We start from the raw sequence: 27846 nt of genomic DNA, 5'->3' as shown, positions 1-27846 counted from the left end.
CAATAATGACAGTGATACTCCCTGGGCAGGCTGTGTGTACATGCTCTCTAAGTGCTTCACATACATCACATAACCAAATTTAATCTGCTATCAGGGAAAATGTTAGTCCCTTCATTTTAAAGGCAGGAAACTGACATAGAAGGAACATGCCCAATGTTACAAAGGAGAGCTGGGATCCATATCCAGGCAGTCCGATTGCCACCTCTTGATAAGAGCCATGCTTTATCTCCTTCACAGTGACCTTGTGAACTAAGACAGGGTTCATTAGGCTCATTTTCCAGATGCAAAATGGAGGCTCAGAGAGGCAACCCCATCCCAGGGAAGCACAGCAAGTCAGAGGCAACGCCAGGACTAGAACTGAATTCTCCATGGTTTTTCCTTGCCAAGAGGCTCTCCATCCCAGGAAGGCTTGTATTAGAGAATAAACTGAAATTGGGACAGGCGTGGCTGACTAGCACCTACATTTATTTTCTTTTGGTCATGGCTGACCCTACTGTGCATGCACTGCTAATACCTGGGAGTGCAGATTGCTGCCCACGGAGCCTGCCCACAGAGTCACGGAGCGGCCACAGAGCGGCCACAGCAGGCCTCGTGACTCCTGGCTGCATTCTGTGGGAAGAGCTGGGTCACTCTGAGGAGGCTTCCGAGTTGGCGCCCTGCAGTGACATGCCCAGGAGACGCCAGGGCCCGGCATGTCCACGCGCTGTTAGTGCCCACACTCACTCTGGGGCGTTCTCTGCTCAGCTCCTCTCCCTTTCTCCATCCCAGAAAGGAGGGAAAGGACGAGACTGACCTAGCCAAGCAGACATTTCTCTTTCTCCCTCCTTTCCTTTTCCTTTCCTGCCTGGGAGTCCAAATATTTCTGGAGCGAAGCAGAGGAAAAGCTGGCTGGGAGGACTGAGGGCTTTGCCGAGGCTGCAGGACGGGCCTGACGCAGCCTTGCATCAGTTTATCAGCCTCCGAGCTGTGGGCCCGCTCTGGGGAGCTGGCATTTTCTGCTCGGAGAGGGATTGTTTGGTTTGGAGCCTGTTTTCACTTCACCACAAAAATGAGTGACTTTTTCCCCCCTCTCTCTCTAAACAAAGGAGGGCCATTTGGTTTCCATAACTCAGATCATCTGACTCCTTCCTGGAACGTCCACTTGGGAAGCAGGGCATAAAGCCTTCCTCCCGGGCTGGGCCACGCTTGGTTCAGGTGCCAGGCCAACCTCGCGGCCACCTCTGCCAAAGCCAGTGGTGCTGTGATGTTCACGGGGCCATGATCCACTCCGAGGACGACTGTGGCCCGAGCTCCCCTGTCCCCCGGGCAGCAGCCATTTCACTGCATTGGCACCGAGTGGGCTGGGCAAACGGGGCGGGAGCTACGACCAGCGCTGGCTTGTTTGCAACTGGGAGAAAATTAGGGCGGGGCAGGCGTTGGAAACCAGAAGTTAAGTTCTTTGCCTTTTACCAAAGGTATTCAGAAGTCAGTGCATACATATGACAGGTTAGCCTAAAGCATTTGTCTATAAGAGTCTGAAAATCAAAAAGAAGCTTGATTTAAATAAGGATTTGGGGAACTATGAATGTCATTATGCTAAACTGCCAAACAACCCAAGCTTGAGAGCTGGGTATCCCTGAAGATGAATGCAGAGGCATAGAATGGGGCAGGGCAGATCAGAGTTCAAATCCCAGGTCTTCTTACTAGTGGGTGACTGGGGACAAGTTGTTCATCTGTAAACAGTGATGATGACATCATTACACGGGGCTATGTAGGGAGTAAATAAGAGTGCATGAAAGTGCAAACCATGTTACTTGGCACTTAATAACCATTCAGTAAATGTTATTCCACATTATTACACAAACATCCACACCTTTACAATAGCCTATATGAATGTGTGCTTTAAAATAAGAGGAATTAAAATTTCCAAAATCTCTGATTGCTTAATTACATTGTTCTATCAAAACTAATATCTTTTTAGGCATTATAAATTCTTAGGAAATAAAAATTTTTAGTGAACATGTGTGTACTTATATGTATACACACATATACACACACACATATATATATACATACACACATACATCCATATCCATACATTATATATATATCTATACCTATACTATACTATATCTATCTATATCTAATCTACTAGTATATATATCTATATCTATATCATCTATAACTATATCTATATCTACATCATTTATATCAGTGATTTTCAATTGGTGTGCTATAAGAATTTAAAAAATATACAATACCTGACTACTTAGTCTAGGTCACTGACCTCTTTTCCCTTAGATTGTCAAATAAAAAAAATTACAACAGCCAACACAATAGCTGTCCAATGTGAATGAATCAAAATTATACCTATTTTTTGTCAGATAGTAAAGATATATATTTTTTGGTTTGCCACAGAATTTTAGTAATTAATTTATATGTGCCATGAGGTGAAAAAGGTTGAAAATCACTGATCTATATCTAGACCGATTTTGTCTAACACTATATACCCATGGTCTCATTTGACATTATTATTTTTTTATTATTTACAATTTGGGAAACTCAGGCTCTGAGAGGTTAGTTAATGAATCAGTAGTAAATGTCAGAGCTGGAATTCAAACTCAGGTTTTATTGAAACAACTTGCCAAGGTCAACAAAGCTAATTTTTCTACAGATGTAATTTAAATTAGTCAGCATTTTATATTGTCATAATTGCACAGCTTGTTTTATGATGTAGCCTGAAGCACCCTAGAGCTGAGTCTATTTATACCTGAACACTTTGAAGGCAAATGGTCAAGACTCTCCAAGGTTAAAGTGGGATTAAAGTAGTAGAAGATACATCTACCATGAAAAGGGACCAGGGTTGAAAAGCTCTGTGATGAGGTCCAGGCCCTGATCTACTATAATGAACTTATGTTCCAGAACCATACAGTCAAATGTGTACATTCCCAGGTTTTGACCTTGGATCAATGCAATTCTTTTCAGACTGGCAAAGAAGTTCCCAGAATGCTTCACTGCAGTTGGTGACTGTCTAATGGATGTGGGATAAAACAAGGATTAAAATTCATTAGCCAATTCAAACACCAATCACAGTGAATCCTTTTATAGGGCTGATTAAATAATTCAAATACTTTCCAAGTCTTGGCAATCTTTTCTTGATATAAATATTTATTTCTGACCAAACGGAAAAAGAAAAATAACCCTTAGTTTTATCTGGGGGAGTTTGCTGCAACTCTCCAAAAGCTGATGTAAGCTCCAAAGTAGAGTTTACATTCCTACTGTGAACAAAATAGTGGCGGTTGGGGACTAAATGAGCTCACCCTGCTCTTTCTCTCAATCTCCCCTGGGTCGAAGGAGCATTTTTATGGCATCCCTGCGCCAAGTATAACTGTTCAGCACTAAATTATCAGCTGGTTTGGGAATGTGTCCCTGAATGAGAACAGACAGGCTGAAGTTAGGCTGGATGTTTCTACCTTTTCACTGACTTCAAAAATAGGCAGCTTAAAAAAATGTCAGGCTTCTCAAACATTATACAAAAACCTGAAATAAAATGATATTGAAATTCAAAGCATCTGGGTTGAGCTTTCTGGAATCCCAGCCAGAAAAAGAGATGGTTGATTGCCCTACTGGGGCTCCTGCAATGACAATTCACAAACGTGAGGAGGTGGAGGAGGGATCTACTGCAAAGCTAAAGGGGATCCGTTGCTTAGAGTAGAAAGAAATTAACATTTATTGGGCATGTACTACGTGTCAGGCCGTGGGCTGGAAAGTTTTCATGGATGGTTAAGATAATAAGCCTATGGATGTTTGTTGTTGTTATAAGACATTAAACTCTACACCAAGGGACAGAGCTGAGATTATGAAAGTGGAGAGAGTGACTTCTACTTGGAAAAGCTAAATAGTGGTTCTGAGTTTGGAGCAATGAGAAACAAGAGTCAAAACAGAATGGGAAGAGATGATAGTGAAGTTCAGGTGGGTGAAGCCAAGTTGGGAACAATCCTTAGAACATAGCATAGCCATTGCAGTGTCCTCTCGTGCCCAGCTGAAGCCAGAGGGATGCCTATAACATGGCAGAATCAAGCTGGCCACCATCTGTTTCCACAGATACGATCCACACCTACCCACTCCTTTCCTGGCCTGACGTTGCCAGGTTTCACTGGAAGTTGTCACTGACTAGTGACTATGAGATTAGGTGATGAGCTTGGCCAACGGGTTCCAGGGAAGTTCCCTGGCCTATACCTAACTATATCACCAGTTCCTGCTTATTATAGATCCTGGGGATATGGCTTTTGGTTTCCCTTCCTGTTCTTCGGGGCAGGTTGGAGAAAGATGAAAAACAATGAGCACATTAAGAGCCTGGACTCTGGAGTCCCATCACAACGCTGCCACCCATAGGCTATATAACCCTGGCCATAACCCAAAGCTCTCACCTATAAGATGGGGACAATACTAATTTCATAGGTGGTTGTAAATTTTAATGAGGTGATAATGATTAAATGCTCAACACTTAACAAGCACTTGACACATGTCACCGTTATTACTAAACCAGGGCCCTGCTGGGCTCATTGTCTGAGGCACCTATAAAACACAAGATGTGAATGTGTGTGCAAACTGAGTAGGTCTTGCAACTTATTAACTGGGTTGTGTCAGGACTACATGGTATAGGTGTGACAAGAAGAAAGTCATCTATCCAGAAAGGATCTGTGGACATGTAGATAGTGCAGTGGTTCTTCAAAGGGGGTGATTTTATTCCTCAGGGGACAATTGACAATGGCTGAGACAGTTTTGGTTGTCAAGCTGGGGGAGGAGTGTTATTGGCATTTAATAAGTAGAGACCAGGGATAGTGTTAAATACCCTTCAATACACAGGGCATCCCTCTCTCCCCAACAAACAATTATCTGGCCCAAAATGTTAAGGTTTGAAATGCCGGTATAATGTCTACCATGGCTTTATATCTTTCTTTTGCGCCTTAGAGAGGGTCTTACAGATATTATGGGGTGGTTCACAGTGCCCACAGTACTGGTAGAATGTTCAGGAAAGTTCAGAGGTGTTATAGGATGGCGGGTAGCTGTTCAGGGTGTAACAGCTCTGGCCACTGGAAGACACCTGATTGGAGTAAGAAAGAGATGGTAAATTCCTGTATGTGGGTTTCGATGGGTCCTGGTTTGCCTAGTGGCATAGCACCTGAGCCACTCTGCTTGGCGGGGCTTTATAACTGAAATCGTGTACTTCAGAAGTGGGGCATAGATTGCTAAGCTGCGGTGGGTGGGAAGGCTGTCGAGTCAGAATACCGTATCTATAAATAGCAACATAGCACTCTTCTAAGCTGAGCACAGCCTTACAATAAAACAAAGTGGGTTATCTTGGTCACCGTGTCTGTGAGGGTCAAGCTTACATGGTGACCCCAGGAGAGAAAGTAAAAGGTTTAGGACCATAAGTCCATTCCCAGAGGAGCTCAGGGAGGGGATCCAGCAGCCCTGCCGGTCTCTGGATTGTCTTTTTCTGGTTTACACATTCCCTGGTCCCACACAAGGTTGTGATCCCCCCGGTTCTGGGCAAACCAGCTTTTAGAACTGGTCCTCAGTACAGCTAACCTGGCTTCTCCTACTTAGTGTTATTTATTGATTTTTTTTTTTTCATAGAGGAAGGGAGAGGGAGAGAGAGATAGAAACATCAATGATGAGAGAGAATAATTGATTGGCTGCCTCCCGCACACCCCCTACTGGGGGTGCCCACAATCCAAGTCTGTGCCCTTGACAGGAATTGAACGTAGGACCCTTCAGTCCACAGGCTGACACTATCAACTGAGAAAAACCAGCTAAGGCTTTATTAATTATAAAAGTAATGCACGTTTAGTGTGAGAAATCAGAAATACAGAGAAGTATAGCAAAAGAAACAAAAATCCGTGGCAATCCTAACTGCCAGTGATAAATATTGTTAATGCTTTGGGGTACACTATTCAGAATTTTTCCATGCATATTACTTTTTTACATAATTTGAATCACATTATACAAAATGTCATGGTAAATGGCATTCATCGCTATGTGAAATTAACGGGACAGTTTTAAGTATTGCAAGGAAACTAAATGAAGATAATGGGGCTCAGGGCTCTTGCAAAATACTTGATCCTCTCAATAAATCTACACCAGAAAATTCTTGACTGTTGACATTTATAAAACTTACGAATTATCTTCTAAGCAAAATATCAACCTTTAAAAATTTTGTCAGCTTGAGGTCCGAATAAGTGGTGCACTCAAGACAGCTGCAATTGACTAAGAGTAAATATACTTTTTAAAGCTTTGTTTTTGCTCGGTTGAAGTGAATTCAGGATTCATGCACAAGGTATGTGTCTCCTGACACTCAAACTCTTGCAGCTGTGCACAATTAGGTTTGGAAGGATTTTACCTTGGAATTGGGATTGAGGAGCAAGTCTACAAAGATGGCTAAAGCCTTCTACACAATCAGGGCAATGAATTGAGCAAACACTGACTGCTCTTAAAGAACCCAAACCTACACAGAAACTAAGAGGAGAGCTGGGATGGAGACCCCATGTACACATTGGAGTATCAGTGGATGTTACTAAGCTGCTGTGGTATGCACGTTGGGGGCCAGAGCTGAATTGCATGGAGGAGAAAACCACAGATAGTACTCTTTTTCTTCCGCTCCCTCAGCAGTACCCAACTTTTCTTCTAAATCAGGCGTCCTCAAACTACGGCCCGCGGGCCACATGCGGGTGTTTTTGCCATTTTGTTTTTTTACTTCAAAATAAGATATGTGCACTGTGCATAGGAATTTGTTCATAGTTTTTTTTTAAACTATAGTCCGGCCCTCCAACGGTCTGAGGGACAGTGAACTGGCCCCCTGTTTAAAAAGTTTGAGGACCCCTGTTCTAAATGAATGTTGAGCGAATATTTAAAGAATGTCAGTTATAAGGGGGCATCGATTATTAACTTCTCTTGCCTGGGGTTCCCACAAGTCTGGCCCACCTCTGTGTTAATCACTTTCTCCTCCTTCATCCTATCGAAGTGATAGAGAAGCAGTGTTACATGAGGAAGGGACAGTTCCTGAAAGTCCAGCCAGGTGGTGCAGAAGTAGGGGGGGGGGTCCAGCTTTCCCTATCAGGACAGCAGGGCTGGGGAAACTAAGTTTTAAGGAAATTCACAAGCAAATCTTTCCCCCAGCCATTGCTTGCCTGAGTCCACATGCAGCTTAAAATTTGCACTTGGAGGCAACTGCATGCTTGATAGAGCAGGGCCAACGTAGAGGGTGGCCGTCTGCTGCTGAGTTAACTTTGGACTGTGCAAACTTGCCCCCCTCCCCTCAGGAAGAAGCTCTTTTTGGGAGCTGAGGTTCCTGTCTGCAAAATAAGGGGGGCTGGTGAGGGACCAGTGCTCAGAGTGACATGGGTGTTTGGGGGTCAGGGGACCAAAGGCTCCGTGGGGATTTGTGTTTTGGAAGCAATGTAGAGAAGAGGTCAAAAGCTTGGGTAAGTAGACCATTTGGGATCCAAATGACTTCCACCTCCGGCCATCTGGGTGACCTTGGGCACGTCATCTCTCTGAGTTTCAGTTCCCATGTCAGCAAAACGGGGCTACAATGAAGTCCTCCTTCACTGGGCTGCTGCAAGGATGGAATGGATAGGTTGGGGAGGGCACATGGTAGGTGCTCCTCAATCAGGGGCTGCTCTCACTGGGACAAAGCTCCCTGGTGATTCTGATGTGCAGCCCGATTAGGAACCACCAGATGAGGTGGTCCCCTGTGTCTCTTCATTCTAAATTGCACAGTGACATTCCATCATCTTCATTTGACTTTAGACTCCCAGGTATGCATCCAAATTGCACTGCGTACCTTTGACCAACAGATGCAACACTCTAACCAGGGAGAAAGGAAACAACAGGCTTTTGTGTGGTAAGTTTTGTGTTCTCCTTCTCTCTGCCCATCTGCCGTGCACTTCAGTGATCTCCTGAGGGTGCCCACAGCAGCCCAGGCCCAGATGTTTTCTAAGATAAAGTATAGTTTCTGGATAATAAAGTATAGATTTTTAAAAACAAACATACTGGGAATTCTACATGTGAGTGAGCAATGTCTCTCATCCTCCTGGGAGCTGAGCTGCTCTTTGGAACGCCTAGAATTGCCTTCATGATTAATGTTCAGTTTGAAAAATGATCTTCAAAGGGGGCCAAGTTTCATCCTTTGAGAGTGAACAAAAAGTAAACCAGAGCCATGCCTAGTGAATACGGTTGGAGATTAAGCTGGGAAATAAAATTTTGCATTAAAAAAAAAAGAAGTGTGCCTATAAATCCAGGAATCTGATTTCTCACATGGCTTCTGAATTGAACATTAGTGAGTTTGTTAAAAACCAGTTTCTTTGGTTTATGGCCATATCTCAGACGTCTCCACACAACACCAGGGCTGGGGATAATCTAGCATGTTTTTCATTATTGTGTTAGTAAAAAAGTCAATTTTTGAAAATTTACTGTTCATTAAAATGGATCATTTCTCAGCTCATACCCGTGTCTCCTTTTTAGTATTCTAATCTCTTCGCAAATGGATTTCCAATTGAAAGTGGATCTTTTCTTGGCACAATACACTGAATACTGGAGTAGGAAAAGTGCAGCCAGAATAAATAAAGTTTGTGTGAAGATTTCCAAGATATTTTCTTGGCCAGGAGTGAGAGCAGCCTGGTCATTGGAGAACCAACCAAATGCCAACTTAAGATGTGTACTAGGCCTAAGTCATTAACAAAAATTTAAAATTAAATTTTAAATAACTGTTGTGGGGCTTTTTCTTATTACACAAGGGCATGTGATTGTAGAAAGCTTAGAAAATACAGATAGAAAGAAGAAAGCAAAAATGAAGAGTGGTCTCAGTCAGAGGTTACTCATGTTAACATTTCCATGTGTGTCTTTCAGTCTCTCTGCATACAAATGTCTGTGTATGAAACTGAAATAGCTCCAAATACCCTTTGTAACTTATTAACACATGAAGCTACATCATTAACATCTTCCCACATCAGTAATTCTTCTTTCACACAATACTATTTAACTGTTTAGGAATAAAGTATAATTTTTATGACAAATTATCTATTAAACATTTTTTGTTACTCTTTCAATGTTTTGGTTCTCTCTCTCTCTCTCTCTCTCTCTCTCTCTCTCTCTCTCTCTCTCCCTCCCTTCCTCCCTCCCTCCCTCCCAACGTTCCTCCCTCCCTCCTTTCCTTCTTCCCTCCCTCCTACCTTCCTCTCTTTCACTCTCCTCTCCTTTTGCTATCATAAGCAGTATTATGATGATTTTATAGCCAAGTCTTTGTAAACATTCCCAATCATTTCCTTTTGATGAAGTTGAAATTCTGGGTAAAAAATGTATAAAAGCAGTTGATTCATTTTAAAAATTGACTTTTGCCCTAACTGGCTTGGCTCAGTGGATAGAGCGCCGGCCTGCAGACTGAAAGGTCCCAGGTTCGATTCCAGTCAAGGGCATGTACCTTGGTTGCAGGCACATCCCTAGTAGGAGGTATGCAGGAGGCAGCTGATCGATGTTTCTCTCTCATTGATATTTCTCACTATCACTCTCCCTTTCTCTCTGTAAAAAAATCAATAAAATATATTAAAAAAAAGACTTGACTTTCAAAAGATTTAATGGTCTCTCACTAATGATGAATAAAAATACTTGTTTCCCCTCTATCTTTGCCTATACTGGGCACTGTATTTTTGTTAATCTTTGTTAGTTTGATAGATTATTTCAATTTGCCTTTCCTTGGTTATGGTAGCATTTTTTTATATGCTTATTGACCATTACTTTTCTTGTAAATTCCCTTTTCATATCTTTTACCCATTCACGTGGTCACTTTTTTTTTTTTACTGACTTTTAAGAGCTGTCTATGTATGAAGGTTATTGGCTCTTTCTTTATTACATGTCTTATAAATATTTTGCCAGTATTCTGCTTCCCTTTAGATTTTGCAGGGAGGGTAACCAGAAAAATTTTAAAAATATGTACTCAAACTTTCAAATTTTTCCTTTATGGTATCTCCCTTCAGTGTTATGCTTAAAAAGTCTCCACTGGTAAACTATGTAAATATTTTTGTTTCTTTCTAGAATTTTTATAGTTTCATCTTCACATTGTACTTTTTCATCTGGAATTTGTTTAGATTTAAGGTGTGAGATAAAAATGAACTTAATTGTTTTTCCAAGTGCTTAGCCAGTTGTCTCAACATCATTGTTTGAATAATACACTGCCCCTCCTCCCCCCACTCCCTGATTAGAAAGATTGCTTTATTTTATGCTAAACTAACATAAGTGTTTGGCTCTGTTTATGGACTTTGCTTTTCCTGTTCCAATGCTTAGTTTGCCTTTTGTGGCACCAGCCATGCATTGTTTCAATTACTTTGTATACATCTTAAAATTGGCCAGGGCTTTTGTATACATTTTAAAATTGGCGAGGGCAAGTTTCCATATTTTTCTTGGCTATTCTTATATGTTTATTCTTACATATAAACTTTAGAATTATTTTGTTGACTTTCAATACAATCCCATTGGATTGTATTAAAAGTAAATATTAATTTGAAGACAATTGATGTTTTTATAATAGCTGCTGCTCCATTTAATAATAGTGATAATGATAATAATAAATTAATACCAGTAGCCAACATTGATAGACAGTTTGCTGTGTATCAGGTACTGTTCTATGCCTCACTTCCCACATTAAACCTCTTAACAATACACGATAGAGTTGATATTATTTCCATATTATTAGAGAAATTAAGGCATGAGGATGTTCAATTACATACCATGGTCACACAGCTTTAAGACAGAGCTAGGATTCTTTTCCTAGTTGGTTTGGTTCCAGTGTTTATACTTGTGTCTGGTATTTTTGCCATAAGCATGTTTGCTGTAGACATCTTTGTTGCAAACATTAATTGACCTAAGTCAATTTCACCAGAAAAGATAAAATAATGAAAAATTAAAAAAAGACATAGTAAAAAAAATTAATAACAAAAAAAGATTTTACTGTGAAAAATAAAAATACATTGTCTTTGAAGTCTTTTGTTCACAATGTTATATATTTTTTGTTTGTTGTTTTGTCTTCTTGTTTGGTATAGCATTTTTCTTTTTTTGCTGCAATTTCTTACTTCATTAAGAAAGGTATGAGTTTCCAATGAAATAGCTGATTTTAACATCTTGAAGCCTGTGAATTAGTAGCCGCCTCTTTTATATTTGCCATAGCTTGGCAAACTTTTGATTTTGATGGATGGGAGGGATGACTGTGCTCCCCGAAGTATTTCCAAACTGATGTGTGATTATTTTCTAGAATAGTATGCAATCTGGCTTCATAGTAGTTGTTATTGTTCATTATTTTAAGACCATGTCTACTCATCACTGGATAGACCTTTAGGAGGGCTAAGGTTTAGACATAATACAATAGTGGGAGTAACTGCAAGAACTTCACTAATGGACAAATGAAACTAAATGACAAGTAGCTTAAACACATTAAGTCTTCCAGATGCACACCAAACTATCAGCTCTTTTATCTTTTACAGAAAAATTGCCTTACTGCCAATTAGTTGTGCAGCAAAGATGTTTGCAGTGAAAATGCTTCTGGTCAAGATATTTATGACAATCAATGGACACAGACAACAGGGGGGTGAGGGCATGAGGGGAGGGATGGGGGTAATGGGGAAATAAGGACACATATGTAACACCATAATCAATAAAGAAATAAAAAAAAAGATATTTATGACAAAGATGCTACAGCTAAAATACCTGGACCCATATCAGATACTGGCCATCTGTCCCTTAACGTCTGGTAAAACATGGGTGAAAAAAATCTGGGTCTGGTGCTTTGGTTGCGGGTGGGGGTGGGGTAGGATTTCCTCATATCTCTCTTTCAGTTCATGCATTTCATCTTCATCTGTGTCTAATCACTCTGCTTAATTCATCCTTGAAGTTTTATTCCAGTGATTAAACTTTTCCAGTTCTAGAATTTACACTATGCTCTTCTGCAAATCTGCCTTTGTTGAACATTCTTCCCCTTTGGTATGTTTGTTTGATCTCTTTACACACTTTAAGTGTGTTTATTATCCATTCTCCTTCAAATTGTTCTCTGGTTCTCTTTCCTTGCTTGCTCTCCTGTTTCTTTCATCCATCTTCATATTGTTTGCCACTCAGTACTGTGAGCCCATCTTCAGAGGAGGTTGTTGACTGCAGGAATGCTGTAGGTTGGGTTGAATGTTCATTGCCTCTGCCAGGGCCACAGGGATCAGGGTGGTCATGGATATATTTTGGGTGGTATAATATCTTACCTTTATTCTCTTGCCTTGAGTCACCGAGCAGCTTTTCCAGCCCCCATTTAATGTGTGGTGCAGCTCTTTGGAGCCTAATTTCTGTAGGGGGCCCTGCTCTTGCCCACTGCCAGTCATAGGCTGGGGATCCTATGGATCAGTATCAGGAGAATGACCTGCAGACCCCCAGGCCTGGAGCCCACACAGCTTAGCTTTCTGCTTAGATTTTGCATTCAATTTTTGTTTCCTATACATGGGGGTTTCCTCCTCATTCCTTTGAACAAGGCCACATGTTACAATTTTTAAAACCATATTTTATCCAGAATTTCTGGACCTATTATATCAACCACAAGTCCAGAAATTGTTTTAGATTGCTAAGTGGTTGATTCATTGATTTTATTTTTATGACAAGGCAAGGAAAGTGGGGAGAAGTAGGTATTATCCTATGGTTTTTATTTATCATCTAAGAATATATTTAAAATTTTTGGCATTAATATGTTGGCATCTTATTTGTGTCTTAGTATAATAAATATTTAAGGATGTTCATAGCCTTTTAAAAGGTATATGTATCTTTCATTTTTTATTACTCATTTAAATACTCAGAAAGTCACACTAATATCTCCCACTATAAATATTATTTTTCAACTTGTTCTTTTATGTTTAACAGTTTTGCTTCATATAATCTGCTACTGTATTATTTGTTGATGACTCTGAGGCCTGTATCATGTTTGAACAGGCTAGAGAGCCCAGGAAGCCTTACCTTCATTATTGGGCCTTTAATTAGTCTTTTTCTGATTAATAACATATTATTATAAAACAATGCAGCATTTAGGAGAAAATCTAGAAAGAGGAAATATTCTACCTAATAAAAGAGTAATATGCAAATTAACCATCACTCTGCTACAACCACCAGCCACGCCCACCAGCCATGCCCACCAGCCAATCAGAGCAAGTATGCAAATAAACCCAACCAAGATGGCTACAGCCACAGAGAGCAGGAGGGAGGCTTGGGTTTCCCAAGCAATGGAGGAAGCCAAGCTTTCTGCCTGCCCTTGCCGGCCTAAGCCTCCACTCAAGGCTACTAAGTTTCAATTATAGAAGGTAAACAAATCCAAACAGAAATGGCGGCAGCCATGGAGCTGGAAAGAGCGGGAAGCTAGGGTTGCCCTGGGCAATGGAGGAAGCCAAGCTTTCTGCACACCCTGGCCGGTCCAGGCCTCCACTCCAGGCTACAAAGTTTCAATTATAGAAGATATATAAATTCCAACAGAAATGGCTGCTGCCATGGAGCGAGCAGGAGGCTTGTAGAAGGCAAATAAATTCAATTGTAGAAGGTAAATAAATTCAATTGTAGAAGGTAAATAAATTCCAGATACCAGGGCCTCCGCTTCGGTAGCCAGGGGGCATGGCTGGCCTGAAAACCACCACAAGCCCCTATCCCAGGCCGCCCCACGCCCCAGTGGAACCCCCACCCTGATCCAGGACATCCTTCAGGGCAAACCGGCTGGCCCCCACCCGTGCACCAGGCCTCTATCCTATCTAATAAAAGAATAATATGCAGATTGACCATCACTCCAACACACAAGATGGCTGCCCCCATGTGGTCAAAGATCCTGCCCCCATGTGGACACAAGATGGCCACCACAAGATGGCCAGCAGGGGAGGGCAGTTGGGAGGGAGCAGGCTTGCAAAAGATGGCAGTTGTGGGCGATCAGGCAAGCAGGGGAGGGCAGTTGGGAGGCACCAGGCCTGCAAGGGAGGGCAGTTGAGATGGACCAGCCCTGCAAAGGAGGGCAGTTGGAGGCGATTAACCCTGCAGGGGAGGGCAGTTAGGGGTGACCAGGCCAGCAGAGGAGGGAAGTTGGGGGCAAACAGGCTGGCAGGGGAGCAGTTAGACATCAATCAGGCTGGCATGGGAGTGGTTAGGGGTGATCAGGATGGCAGGCAGAAGTGGTTAGGGGCAATCAGGAAGGCAGGCAGGCGAGCAGTTGGAAGCCAGCAGTCCTGGATTGTGAGAGGGCAGTTGGACATCCCTTGAGGGGTCCCAGATTGGAGAGGGTGCAGGCTGGGCTGAGAGACACCCTCTCCCCGCCCCGTGCACAAATTTCGTGCACCGGGCCTCTAGTATACTATAAAAATGAAAATAGATAAAACTTTAAAACTTGGGATATAGAGGTAGAAAAGGAGAATGGGAAAAGTAAAGGAACATAAATTTATGTTACAGTGACAACTCAACAGACTTACATTTGAAAGGTTCATAGAAAAATGTAGATTGAATATGCTGCATTTAAAAACTTATTTACTTTTTCTGTCCTTCATAGTTTCTTGTTCACATTATTAAGGAATGGGCCAATTAATAAATAAAGGACAGGTATTTTTCAAATTCCAATACTTCCCCCTTAGTTATTTTAAATAACCATATGTCTGAGTTTAGGAGTGTTGTTTGCAGCATATAATGTAATTGAGTCACTGCCTTCCTCTTCTCCAAACTTTCAGCACTGTGCTGGAAGCACGGTTAGCTTTGTGGTTTAAGCCAAATCCCTATCCCAACAGCCTTTATTTTATTTATTTTTTTATATGAATGAGGTGGAGGGCTATGCAGGTGTTAGGAAAGGAAGAGGGAGAAAAAGGATAAGCTGATTTCCCAAGAAATAAAATTCCATGGAGAAACTGGAAAACAGGCTTTCAAAACGTCACTCTGCAAATCCATAGTGAATCAGCATTTCGTGTTATCCTAATGCAGCTCCCCTGTGTCACCTTTCAAGCAAAGGCAACACTATCCCCATTTCCAGTCATCTTCAGAGAGGGTTTGGTGCAAAGGCTCTCGTGCATCTGGGAAGTCTGGAAGGCGCTGATGTCTTGGGTTTGAGATTTTGGTTAAGGAGAGAGGGAAGGCAGACCTGAGGGACATCACCATGGAAAGGGAGAAAAAGGAAGAACTCTGTAGGGGGCGCACATCCAACTTTCACACTGTGGCTACTCAGGGATATTTCAAAACGTTGTCAAATGGCAAATATTTTTTGGAGATGTGAAAGTATTTCCAAGTCTGAAGAAAACTCACTGAATGTTTCAAATGTTTGGAATTATTCCAAGGCCAGGAATTCCAGATGTTTGTAAGGAAGCCATTGCATATCTGTTTAAATATTCAAGCAGGTTTTAAGATGGTAAGGAGAAAAAACAAGGCATACCTTTCAATTCTTCCTTTTTAAAAACAGGACAGTGCCTACTCAATAAGGCGAACAGGAGGACAGAATAGTGTGGATGTGTCCCTGGCCCTCCCCGCCCCCCCCCCCCCCCCCATTCTCTTTCTACCTCCCAGGGCTGTTGTGGTGAAAAGATGTGAAACATTTAAAAGGACATGGCACTGTGGAAAAGGCAACCTATTTTTACTGTTCATCACTGCAGATGCTGAATCAATAATTAACTGTGGGATGGATGCCAGGTGCAAATAATAACCAGGCTTCCTGGACATCTGTCCTCCCACAGTCAGTCTTTAAATTAAGAACTTGCCTGCTACAAATGTCTTGTGAGAGTGCCAATGTTATGATAATTCATTTTTTCACATGCAATGCACTTAGTTTTGCTTTCATATTCCTGTATTTCATGTCAGATATTCACCATGATGAGTTTCTTGGCAACTCCAAGCAAGAATCATCCAGACTGAAAAAAAATTCCAGCATCTACACATGCAAGCATGACAGTTTGGCTTTTGGTTCATTTTGAATTAATACGTTTAGACTCTCTGTTTTTCACTCTTATGCTTGAGAGGCCCTAATACTTGGTTAAGGACTGTCAAGCTTCATGTCCCCTCACCAATCAGCGCCACCACGGACAACCGGGAAGGGGTAACTCAGTGAGAACCAGGGTGTGGTAGGGGCTTGCCATGCGCTTCCTGCAGGGAAGACCCCTCTCTGCAGGGTTTCCCGAGTGAGGCCTTGCTGGAAGGTGGGGCTGGCATTCCCTTCCCCGAGAGGCTGAAGAAACCCTCCAACTCCCAAGGACTTACTGAGCGTGACCGACTCGTTGATCTTGAAGCTGCAGAGGACCCGGTCCACGTTGCGAGCGTGTCGAAAGCCGTTTCCTCTCACGACCACTTGAAATGATTCTGAAATCAAGAGTAACGACAAGGCACGTTATTTGACTGCAAGGCCATTAACCTTGGGCTTCCCATCTTCTCTGATTTAGGGTGTTGGTTAACGATTTCACCAGGCTTCAAATATTTGAAAAATTGGTTCAGGTTGGAAACCAAAAGTGACCTTGTAGGTGCCTTTTATCACTTACAAGGCGTCCACAAGGAAGACTTCTTACTTTGAATTCTCCCCTTCTTGCCTTTGCTCCTGTTGTTCCTTCTACCTGCAATGCCCTGCTCCCGTCTCTGTCATTCAAATCTTCCCCATCCCTCAAGTCCCTGCAACTTTGAAAACTGTGATCTCAGCAGCTGAGGGCCACCGGGGAAGAATGGGCTCTCCATTTTATCAACTCTTATTCTCATGTCTCTTTTACACACTGGATGCCCCTGAAAGGATTTCTTTAGAGCTCAAGGTGCCGAACATTTTTTGGAAACCACTGATGTATGGCATTGGCATGCCCAGTCTCTCCTGAACAATGTAGCATGTGATTATGTGCTATCTGGCATTGTTCTTTTGCCTTTTCTTCCACAACTAGAAATACATTCCTTTTGGTGGAGAATTGTTTGATACTGCTTTGGCCCTCCTGCCTCTGCTGGGCATACAGTACTGATGCCTCGTGGTGTGTTGTGGTAATTATAGTTAGCAAAACATCAAAGACTTGCTTATCGGTGACCAGTTGTCAAGCATTACCTGTTTGAATTGACGCTGGCCCCTTACTGTAATTAGTACTCACTTCTCTCTGAATAGAATAGAGAATACATGTCACAGGTCTCTGGCCCTACACATTAACTTCACATGTGAATAATGCATGTTGAATCAATTCATGGTAAAAAAAATCCTTATGAAGTAAAAATAATGATCCTTTTACAATAGTCTTGCTGTGGGTGATGGAGGGAGGAAACAGCTCTTGCAAATTAATTAGTTTAAATGTTTAGGAATAGTTGCTTAAGTTTGATAGTAGCTAATAGTCAATGCTCCACTTTATTTTTGTCATCCTACTGTGTGTAAAAAATTGGGGCTTGGGATAATGCTGCGTGGCATATTAAAAAAGAACTCAACTAGAAGTCATAGGGAAAAAATGCAATATTTGCGAAAGTGGATCTTAAACTGTAAATTGCTATCCAAGTAGCGATTTTTGTTGGAGGAAGAATGGAATTAGAAGACTAGCATGTGGGACTGTTCCAAACTTTAATAAATGTTATGAGTGTATGTCACTTTAATTCCTAGGAAACTAATTTAGAGATGGATGATGTTTGCCAAGAGAATAATCACGGACGTAACTGCTCCCTCAGTATGTGCCAGGCCCTGTGCTCAGCATTGTATGTGTCTGAGGTCATTTAAACCTCCCCACAGCCCAGGGAGGTGCAAGTGAGAAAACTGAGGTTGGTGAGGGTAAGTCACCCGTCCAAGGTCACACAGCTAGTAGTTGTCAGAATCAGAACCCGAATCCAACGCCATGTCCTCAGAACTCCGCCACTATGCTCTTTACCACTCGGCGAAACGGCATCCTCATTGTCTTGTGACAGATGACTAAGCTAGAGATTGACGTTGTGATTTTTTAAAAGCTTATTTAAGGCAGGCTTGCCCATTTTGCAGAAAAGTGGAGCTGGCCTGGATGGGAAGCAAGAAACCAAAACTGAAGTAAAAGAACCCAGAGGCACTGCATGTGCCACAAAGAGCACAAATCGGAACAGAATGCCTTTTACAGGAATAATGAACCATGGCAATAAGGAACTTGATATTCTGACATTTTAAATGACTTGCCCAAGGTCATGTAATTAGTAAACAGCAAAACTGGGACTTGTATCCAAGTGTTCACTGCCTTAGTTTGAAATGATATTAATTAAGGTCATGGGCACATGGTTTTCCAGAACCCTAAGTCCTATGACTATGAAGTATTGACACATGCATGTTAGTGCATCTACACACTTGCTAAGTTTGGAAGGATGGATTTAACAGTTTTCTGTAGATGTCTGCCTGGCACATGATGCCGTTGGTTCAATAAAATTGTGGAAGAACCTTTTTGTATCTTAGTTACTCAAATTAAACGTATAGAAACCTATTTCTGGTTTTAGTTTGAATGCTAGCCTTCCAGAAATCTGCCACGGAATGCTTTTGTTGATTCAACAGGTTTTCTGCCTCATTTCTGTGCCCACTTCTCTGGTTTCCTCCAAGATCAGGAGAGAAAGGAGACGCTGGCAACGCAGGCTGCACGCCGACGTCTTCTCTCTAACAACATAACATGTTGTAGCATTACCAGCTCCGCGGCCCAGTCCTCTGTAGAAGCGGCTGCCCACACATCTGCTTGGCCTGACCTCACGGTGTTTGGGAAGAAAGACAACGGCAATCCATGACGTGGCCATGGTGGAAACCCAACAATTTAACCCCCTGGGCCTGAGGAGATGGAGGAAGTGATGCTTGGGGAAACACAGAAGGAGAGAGGCGAGCTCCCACCCTGCCGGTGCAGGTTCTGTGTTAGTGCGCACATGTGGTTTCCAGAAGAGCCCAAACATCTGACTCAGCAGCCCCACTAGAATGTCAGCTCTTCACACACACAAGTTATGTAACAAAACCCTGTCAAATGAATGCGCCAGCAAGTGAGCACCAGGGCATAGCGATTTAACTCCATTTATCCACACAGCCCTGAGCCTACTCTTCAAAATATGTACAGCTAAGTGCTTTCGGGCAATGTGCACATTGGGTTACAGATATTAAGAAGTGCTTAGGGATTGTAGGGCTTTAGGAAGGAATTTCTACTTGAAAATGATCGTTGATCTAATCTTTTAAGATACAGATTTTTAAGGTATCTTTAAGACATATGTTCATTATGATTTTTGTCACTCTTATTCTTAATTATAATTGTTTAAGTTTCGTGATGGCAGAGGCCATCATTTCTATTTCTTCAGAAGTTTTGACCGCATCTAACTCAGGGCTGAGTCAGTCTCAGTATAAACTTATTGAATGAATAATAAATGACATCTTGGTTTAGAAAGGGAATAAAGAGGAAAGACAAGGTGGTCCTTTATTCGGGTACCAGCTAGGTCTAATCCTGTTTATTTTCTGAGGATTTATAAGACCAATGAATGAAGACATCATTAGTTGTTAGGGAAATGCAAATCAAAACCACAAGGAAATATCACTCCATACTCGCTAGAATGGCTATAATAGAAGAGATGGACAACAACAAGTGTTGGTGAAGAAATTAGAAACCTCATACATCCCATGGTGTATGTGCTTTGTAAAATAGTTTGGTAGCTCCTCAAAAAATTAAACATAGAGTTACCTCATGACCCAGAAATTCCACCCCTAGGTATCTATATCCAAGAGAACTGAAATGTATGTCTACACAAAAACTTGTACATGTTCACATTATTCATAATAGCCAAAAATGGAAAGAATCCAAATATTCATCAACTGACTGACGACGCTATTCTTACAAGGGAATATTATTCACCCATGAAGTTTCAAGACATGTTAAGACATGGACGACTCTTGAAAACATTAGGTTAAATGAAAGAAGCCAGACACAAAAGGCCATACATTGTATTATTCCACTTATAAAAAATCCAGATTAGCAAATCCATAGAGACATAAAATAGATTGGCGTTACCAATGCTGGAGGAAGGGAGGAACAGGTAGTGACTACTTTGGGTTTCTTTTTGGGGTGATGGAAATATTCTGGAATTAGTAGTTATACTTGTACACCTTTGTGAATATATTAAAAACCATTGAATTATACTTTTTACAGGGGTGAATTTTATGGTATGTGAATCTTAGCTCAATTTTTAAAAAAATTAAGGTCAGTGAATAGTTTGATAAACTTATTCCATTCTGGCCTTTTGTATATTTTCTTTCTGTGAAATGTGGAACACATAAATTTGAAATGACCTTAATAAAGACTGACTTTCATTCACTGTATCTGAAAATGAGACACTTCTATATTCTCCATTTGTGTTGGTCTCCCAAGACTTTCCTACGAAATTGTTGTTAGTCATATGTCATCTTGTGAGTCAGTTTGCATTTGTTCTCCTATTCGATGCTTAATGTGGCATCTAAAATATAACATAGTGACTAAATTGTTCTAGAACTCTTAATATTCTCTAGCTATTTATTTATTTATAACAGCTTTGGTGAGGTGTCACTGACATAATAACTCGCATGTAAGGTATAGAACTTGAAAAATTTTGACATATGTACACAATCATGGGACAATTCCACAGTCAAAGTAGTGACCACACCCATTACCTCAAACGTTTCCAGGTGCCCTTTGTAAGCTCTCCCTCCTGCTCCTCCCCACCACCACTCCCAAGCAACCACTGATCAGATCTCTATCATAGATTTGTCTGCATTTTCTAGAATTTTATGTAAATGAGCTCATACAGGAACTATTTTTTTTTGTCTAACTTCTTTTTACTTGGCATAATTATCTTAAGACTTATTTGTAATTATTTTGATATTTATGCATAATCTAGCCCTATTTATTGGTGACTATTGTTTATTATATGGACACTAGAGGCCCAGTGCATGAAATTGGTGCATGGGTAGGGTCCCTAGGCCTGGCTGGCAATCAGGGCCGATTGGGCCTTCCTTTGTTCCGCACTGCCTCCTAGTGGTCAGCGCACATCATAGTGAGTGATCAAACTCCCGGCCTCCTGGTCAAACTCCCAAGGGGATACTTTGCATATTAGCCTTTTATATATATAGATAATATAATGTATATTATAAACCACAATTTGTATATCCATTTACCTGCTAATAAACATTTGAGTTGTTTACAGTTTTGGCTATTAAAATAGAGCTGTTTTCAACATTTGCATGCATGTATGTGTATCGATATAGAATTCCTTTTCTCCTGGGTGAATACCTAGGACTAGAATGACCAAGCAATATGGGAGGTATGTGTTTAAGTTTTTAATAAACTGTCAAAACTGTTTTCCAAAATTATTTTGTCATTTTACATTCCCACCAACAGTACATGAAAATCCCTCCTCCAGATAGAAATATCTTTAAATGAAAAGAAAGATGGAACAGAGAATTAATCAATCCATCCAGAGAGGTGCCTAAGGGCCTGGCGTGAGTGCTTTGAAAAACAATGAAGCCCTAGCTGGTTTGGCTCAGTGGATAGAGCATTGGCTTGTGAACTGAAAGGTCCCGGGTTCGATTTCGGTCAAGGGCACATACCTGTGTTGCGTGCTCAACCCCCTGTAGGGGGCGTGCAGGAGGCAGCCGATCAATGATTCTCTCTCATCATTGATGTTTCTATCTCTCTCTCCCTCTCCCTTCCTCTCTGAAATCAATAAAATATATATTTAAAAAAAAACAATGAAAAATGAAAGAAATGAAACCACTGATGTTGTTTAAATGTGTCTGTTTTTAAGCATCTAATTTCCAAATGGTAAACGTGAAGCCTAAAACTACCTTCCTTTCCTGCTACCCCACCCAGTTTTATTACAAACAGTGGGAAACAACACAGCAGGAATAATACAACTGCTTCTGAAATGACAATATGAGGAGCTAATTACAACCTCCTTCCATTTCTGGAGAACAAAAACTTAAATGTGGAGCAGTTGGCAGGTTGCACACTTGATTCCAATTAGTTCCTTCCTGAACTACTTGCTGACATAGTACACTGTGAAGTGTCCAAGTTTACGGCCAACTGAGTGGGGCCTGAGGAAAATTGTGCTTAGGCAAAAGGGTGCATTTCCTACAGAGGAGCTAAGTTAGGCAGGGCCAATCCAACAATGGGTCAATTCTTCTAATTATACAGAGACTCATCTGCAAAAATATTTAATTAGGAGCTCTAAAAAAAGAGTCTGTATGAGAAGGGAAGCAGGTACTGTGAAAGGTGCTATAAAGGCTCTCCACACAGCAGATGGCTTCCGACATGTTTTAGAACAGGGACTGTAAAACATTGACAGAAGCATCATACTAAATGGTGACCATATGCTTGGCCTGAGTATTAGGTGACAATAGGGAGTGGCGAGGAGTATGGTGAACTGAGAAGCGTCCATACTTCTTTTAAACGAAATTATTCAGTAATTATTATCTTGCAATAAATACAGGCCCAATGTTGCTAGATCTTATTTTTCAAGACTAGATGAAAATCTGAATTTTTAGGTAAAATCAGATTTTAAAATGTTAGCAATAAATTTTAAAGTTTCTTAAAAAAAAAAAAAAGAACATGCCGAGGCCGGTTTGGCTCAGTGGATAGAGCGTCGGCCTGCGGACTCAAGGGTCCCGAGTTCGATTCCGGTCAAGGGCATGTACCTTGGTTGGGGCACATCCCCAGTGGGGGGTGTGCGGGAGGTGGCTGATCGATGTTTCTCTCTCATCGATGTTTCTAGCTCTCTATCCCTCTCTCTTCCTCTCTGTAAAAAATCAATAAAATATATTTTTTTAAAAAAAAAAGAACCTATGTGTAGACCAGACAGGGTTTGTAGGCTGCTAGTTTACAACCTCTGGCAATGGTTTCCAGATCGCCTCTTCTCGTAGGGACATGCCTTTGTCATGCCATTCTGAAAATATGGGGCTTGGAACCATAGTCTGAACCTGGAAGAGTAGGCCATGGAGTTAGCTCTCTTGACCTGGACACTGGATGACTATTGATTCACCCTAAGACTACATCAGCCTTTTTTTGGTTGTTGTCAGAATCAAACTGGTTGGATATCAAGATAGCTATGATTCTTCTTATTTTGTTCTTTTCCCTCATATTGAATAACTAAGTCAGGTTTCCCTATACCTGCTGGATTGTGAAATTGGCTATTTGAACCCAAGTTCAACATTTTATATTTGCTCCATTGAATGTCACCCTGTTATTTGCAGCCCAACATAATAAAGATCTGCATTGGGTCTCAGTTTTGTTGTCCATCCAGTGCATTATCTCTCTGCCTCTCTCAGAGCTGTTTTCTGTCAGAACTATGGCTGTGGTTGAGTTGTTGGTTAAGGAGCTGAGATTATTGTCTTGGGGCAGTGGTCGGCAAACTCATTAGTCAACAGAGCCAAATATCAACAGTACAACGATTGAAATTTCTTTTGAGAGCCACATTTTTAAAACTTAAACTTCTTCTAATGCCACTTCTTCAAAATAGACTCGCCCAGGCCATGGTATTTTGTGGAAGAGCCACACTCAAGGGGCCAAAGAGCCACATGTGGCTCGCGAGCTGCAGTTTGCCGACCACGGTCTTAGGGGAATGCAATAGTCAGCATGAGTGTCCTGAGTGGACAAGCCTGAGTGAGGCTGCAGCAGGGGCTGCTCTGGGGGCCAAGGAAGGGAAGTTATTCAGAGAGAGAGAGGGGAGGGGGCTAAGAGAAAAGGTTTTTAATGAAAGCAAATTCTACCTTTTTCCCCACAAATCTGTCTAGGGCTTGGTTCCCCATTGGACTCAGACATATGAACAATCAGTTATTTCCTTGTTTACTTTCTCTTCTCGCACACGAGTTAATCATTTTGTAGGTACTCTGAACTCTATCAAAGTTCTTCCCAATATTTTTTTCTGTAGCATGTTTTTCTCATGTAGGTGTAATGTTATCAACATTAAGATTCTCACATTGATCTTTAATCTGCCTTAAAATGATAGTGATGATAATAATGCCTCCTTGTTTCGTATAACAGTGTATGCTTTTCAAAGCCCTATCAGAGGTTACAGCCTCCAAACCCTGAGTCCTGGCAGTAGCCTAAAGAAAACACAGAGTGGGTCTGCTTGGGTCTACTTGACAGGAGTTCCTAGTCATGAACAATCAAGTAGACTCCAGAGGATGATCAGCAACAGACCTTGAAAGAAATCCATGGAAGAACTTTTGGTGTAAGGATTTCCTTTAAAAGGTTCATTGTCTTCCTAGTGAAGTTATTCTCTAACCAGCGTGTTTTAGCCATTTTGATTCTAATTCAAGAGAGATGGGAGCTTGGCTCTTCAAAACCCAGGGCTAGCTTCCATCTCTGTGTCTTGTTTAATTTTTTTCTTTATAAGAAATAAAGGAAATAGAATTGGATAGTTTACTCCCACGTAGGGAACGATGGTTTGTCTATAAAATATGTCATACTGCACATAAGCCAGAGATTCAAAAAAATGTCTAAAGTAAGGTTCCTTGGATTGGATTTGCCAGAGATTTGTCTATTTTATTGATTCTACCAAAGAAACAGCTCTCGGAAAAGTTACCAATTGAATTGCTTTAACTTGTTTAACTTTATTAATGCATTTTAATATTTTCTTTGACTTTAAAAGTATATTTTACTAATTTACTTTTCTTTGCCATTTAATAATATAATGAACTCAATGAATTTGCTAGCATCAGTTCTTGTGGACCCTGATATTTCTGTGCCATATTCATTTTACATGTGTGGTCTTTTTTTATTGTCTTGAATATCTCAATGGTGTGTAAAGGAGATTTTGGTTTCCCAATCTTTGATTCCAGAATTATTTAGGAAGATACTTTTCTTTCATCCAAGTTGAAATTTTATTTTGTCCTTGTTCTTTCTGTCTTTGGCTATTATTTTCCAATCTTTGTTCATTTTAATTAAGATAGTTCAAAGATATGATAATTTCTTAAGGTGAAGTGAAAGGGGTTAATAAGGGTCAAATAGGCAAAAATCAGAGCATTGTTTGTTGAAGGAACATAGGAATCAAGACATTCAGTCAAGATTTATTGATTAATTGTTAAGTGCTGTGTACTCAATTAGGAAGTGGAGAGAAATAAAATTCCTTACTTGTCCTCAAGAACCCTGCAGGAGGGGACTTGATTATGCTGGTGAATTAATAGAAGTGAATTCATTGTTGTTAGACTCTGATTCATTACAAGGTTGGAACACATTCAGTAGGATGGCGGAACCACAAGTCTGGGTTTTCCTCATGAATGGGATAATTGTACAGTTAAGGAACTCCCCTGTTTCCCCATCATTTTTAAAAGAAGGAACTATAGAAACTGTGGAGGCGGGTTTACCTTGATGCTAATGAACCCTGCTGGGGGCTCCTTACTGCACAGACCCCTTTCAAGGCTCTGGCACTGGGTTCCGTGGTCATACGCTTTTATCAAATTTGCAAAGGTAAGATTTTTCAATTCCTTTTCTTTCTTTCTTTCTTTTTATAGAGAGAGAGAAAGAGAGAGAGAGGGAAAGTTCGATTTGTTGTTCTACTTATTTATGTATTCATTAGTTGATTGTCGTGTGTGCTCTAACTGGGGGTCAAACCTGCAACCTTGACATATGAGGATGATACTCTAACCAACTGAGCTACCTGGCCAGGGCCTCAATTCCTTTTCTTAAAGAGGTTCTCCTGGATCTGGCCCTGTGGCAACCACAATTGTCCCTGCTGGCTGTCCTACCAGGTAGCAATTTATTTAAAGGTCAGTAGATAATCTTTATTGATTGCTTTTCTTTAGGAAATGTACACATATCTCTGTATATTGTTACCAACTTTATATGTTTACATATATGTTTAATGTTTTGTTGTTGGCAAATATTATTCGGGGCCTCTAATTCCTTGAAAGTCGTTCAGCTATTCTAAAACATAGCTAACAAACTGGGATGAAATCTTTAAGGAATTATTTCATTTATACCAATATAATGTCATAAAGAATCAAAATGTACAGTATTTGACAAAGCCTGAAAGGTGTTCTTCAATGCTTATAGAATCATATAATACATTTTCTGTGATAAATAATAACTGGCACTGGTATTTGGGAGACTAGAAAGGTGACACTGACAGGTGACACTCTAAAGGGTGAAAGACTCAAGTTCCTGGAGTACCAGCCTTCACGGAGAGGGTTTACCCTTTTGTATCTTCAGCACCCAGGACAGTGCCTGACATTCAGTAGGTACTTAAATAAGAGTGAGGGGAAACCTGTCAGCAATTATACAAAAAGAGCCAGCATAGCTGAAGTTTGCAGTCTGTTACAATACAAGACAAGAATGAGACCCCAATTTGGATCAGTTAGAGAAAATATTGTGATTCCTAAAAGGCTGGTCCTTTGTATAAGCAGAGACTTCCTGTATAAAGGACAAAATTATAATGGTCTTTTACTAAGACAACTGGAGTTGCCGACACTATTTTATGAGGACTGGAAGATTGAGCAATTAATTAATATCAATATATTAACTATGGAGAGAGGCCAGCACTAATTAAATAATTAAATAGATTAGCATTCGGGGGTGACCTGTGATCACCCTGATCATCTGGTACCTGCAGGACTGCCCTGAGCATGAAGGGTTAGACTCCACTTCTATCCAAAGCAGGGTTGTTGGTGGTGATGTGTGCGCATAATTAATGCCATGAAAAGAGAGTTTGGACAGACTTTTTCAAAGTTTCAAACAACTGACATGTTGCTTCTTTCTTTTCTTTTTTTTCCTAAAAGCAAATGTATTTAGCAATTTTTTACTCCTCTCTCTACCCTCCCTCTTCCTGCTTTCTTCCCTTCTCTCCCACTAATGAAGCTAACATGTGATTTGAGCTCAAAATATAATTTGTATGAGAGCAATTAGCACTTAATCTCAATTTACCTCCTGCACATATGGTGGATGGTTCAGCTGCTAGAATTTCAATGCAGGACTTCTTCAAAATCTAGAAGGAGAGGAAATAAAACAGTCAAAGTACAGCTTATTTTGTTAAAAGAGAGAAGTAAGGTTTGCTTTTAGTTACCAAGATAGGAAGAGTCAAGGACATTATGTTGCAACGGTTGGTTGGTTGGGGAGTGCTTTACTAGTACCCTTAATATCAAACATGCAATGAGCCAATATTGTGTTTGATGCTTTTCCAAAAGTCATAGGAATCATTCATTGGTTCTTTCAGCAGATATTTACTGAGTCTATGATATGCCAGACCTAGCTATGGAGAGAGGTTGGGGAAATAGAACTTACAATTGAAAAGATAAATAACAATGGCCGGTCATATGTGGTAGGTGCCAGTGTGAAGGGGCAAACAGAGGGAGCTACGGAGTTCACGGGGGTGGGAGAATGGGGAGAGATCACTGAGGTCTGGTACATTGGGAAGGACTTCATGGAAGCCATGGGTGCTGAGGGTAGGACTCAATTAAGTGGAGTGAAATGAGTTAGGGGAAGGTTAGGGTCCAGGCAGGGAATGGCATTAACAAAGGTGAGAAAGTAGAAATACATAAATCTCGTTAGCTGGAACATAAGGAGCTTGAAAAATCGACAAAAGAAAGAGTGATAATAGATAAAGCTGGAGAGTAGGATGGAGATGGCCAACCCTAGAGGATCATTTTCACATGACTGTATGCAGTTCCCTTTTTGTTAGAAAAGTCCAGCAAGAAGTTGAGGAAGAAGGTTTTGAGGGCTGCTTTGTTGTGCCCCCCTCTTCAGCAGGACCCCCTATGCCTTACTTCAGTGGAAATGTAGTCTTCTCCCAAATAAGAGTCTTGTAAGGTTGGGGGAGTTATAGAGGAACCCCATGACCACTTAGGGAGTCAGTAAAGAAGGCTTCTTCTGGCCAAAGCAGGGTATCTGACTG

The 27846-nt window shown here is 41.0% G+C and overlaps 1 protein-coding gene across 1 annotated transcript in view; it reads right to left on the bottom strand.

The window, feature by feature from the left end:
• Positions 1-27846, bottom strand: part of ANTXR1 (ANTXR cell adhesion molecule 1) — a 215106-nt gene that overhangs the window by 117178 nt on the left and 70082 nt on the right. Inside the window, exons 9-10 of the mRNA XM_079792527.1 lie at positions 26880-26940; positions 16264-16362 (exon numbers count right to left, since the gene is read on the bottom strand). Of these exons, the coding sequence (XP_079648653.1) occupies positions 16264-16362; positions 26880-26940 (160 nt within the window). The remainder of the gene's footprint in view (positions 1-16263; positions 16363-26879; positions 26941-27846) is intronic.

This window comes from Cnephaeus nilssonii (assembly GCF_951640355.1).
Source record: "Cnephaeus nilssonii genome assembly, chromosome: 15".
Classification (NCBI taxonomy): Eukaryota; Metazoa; Chordata; class Mammalia; order Chiroptera; family Vespertilionidae; genus Cnephaeus; species Cnephaeus nilssonii.
This window is presented reverse-complemented; position numbering and strand designations above follow the sequence as displayed.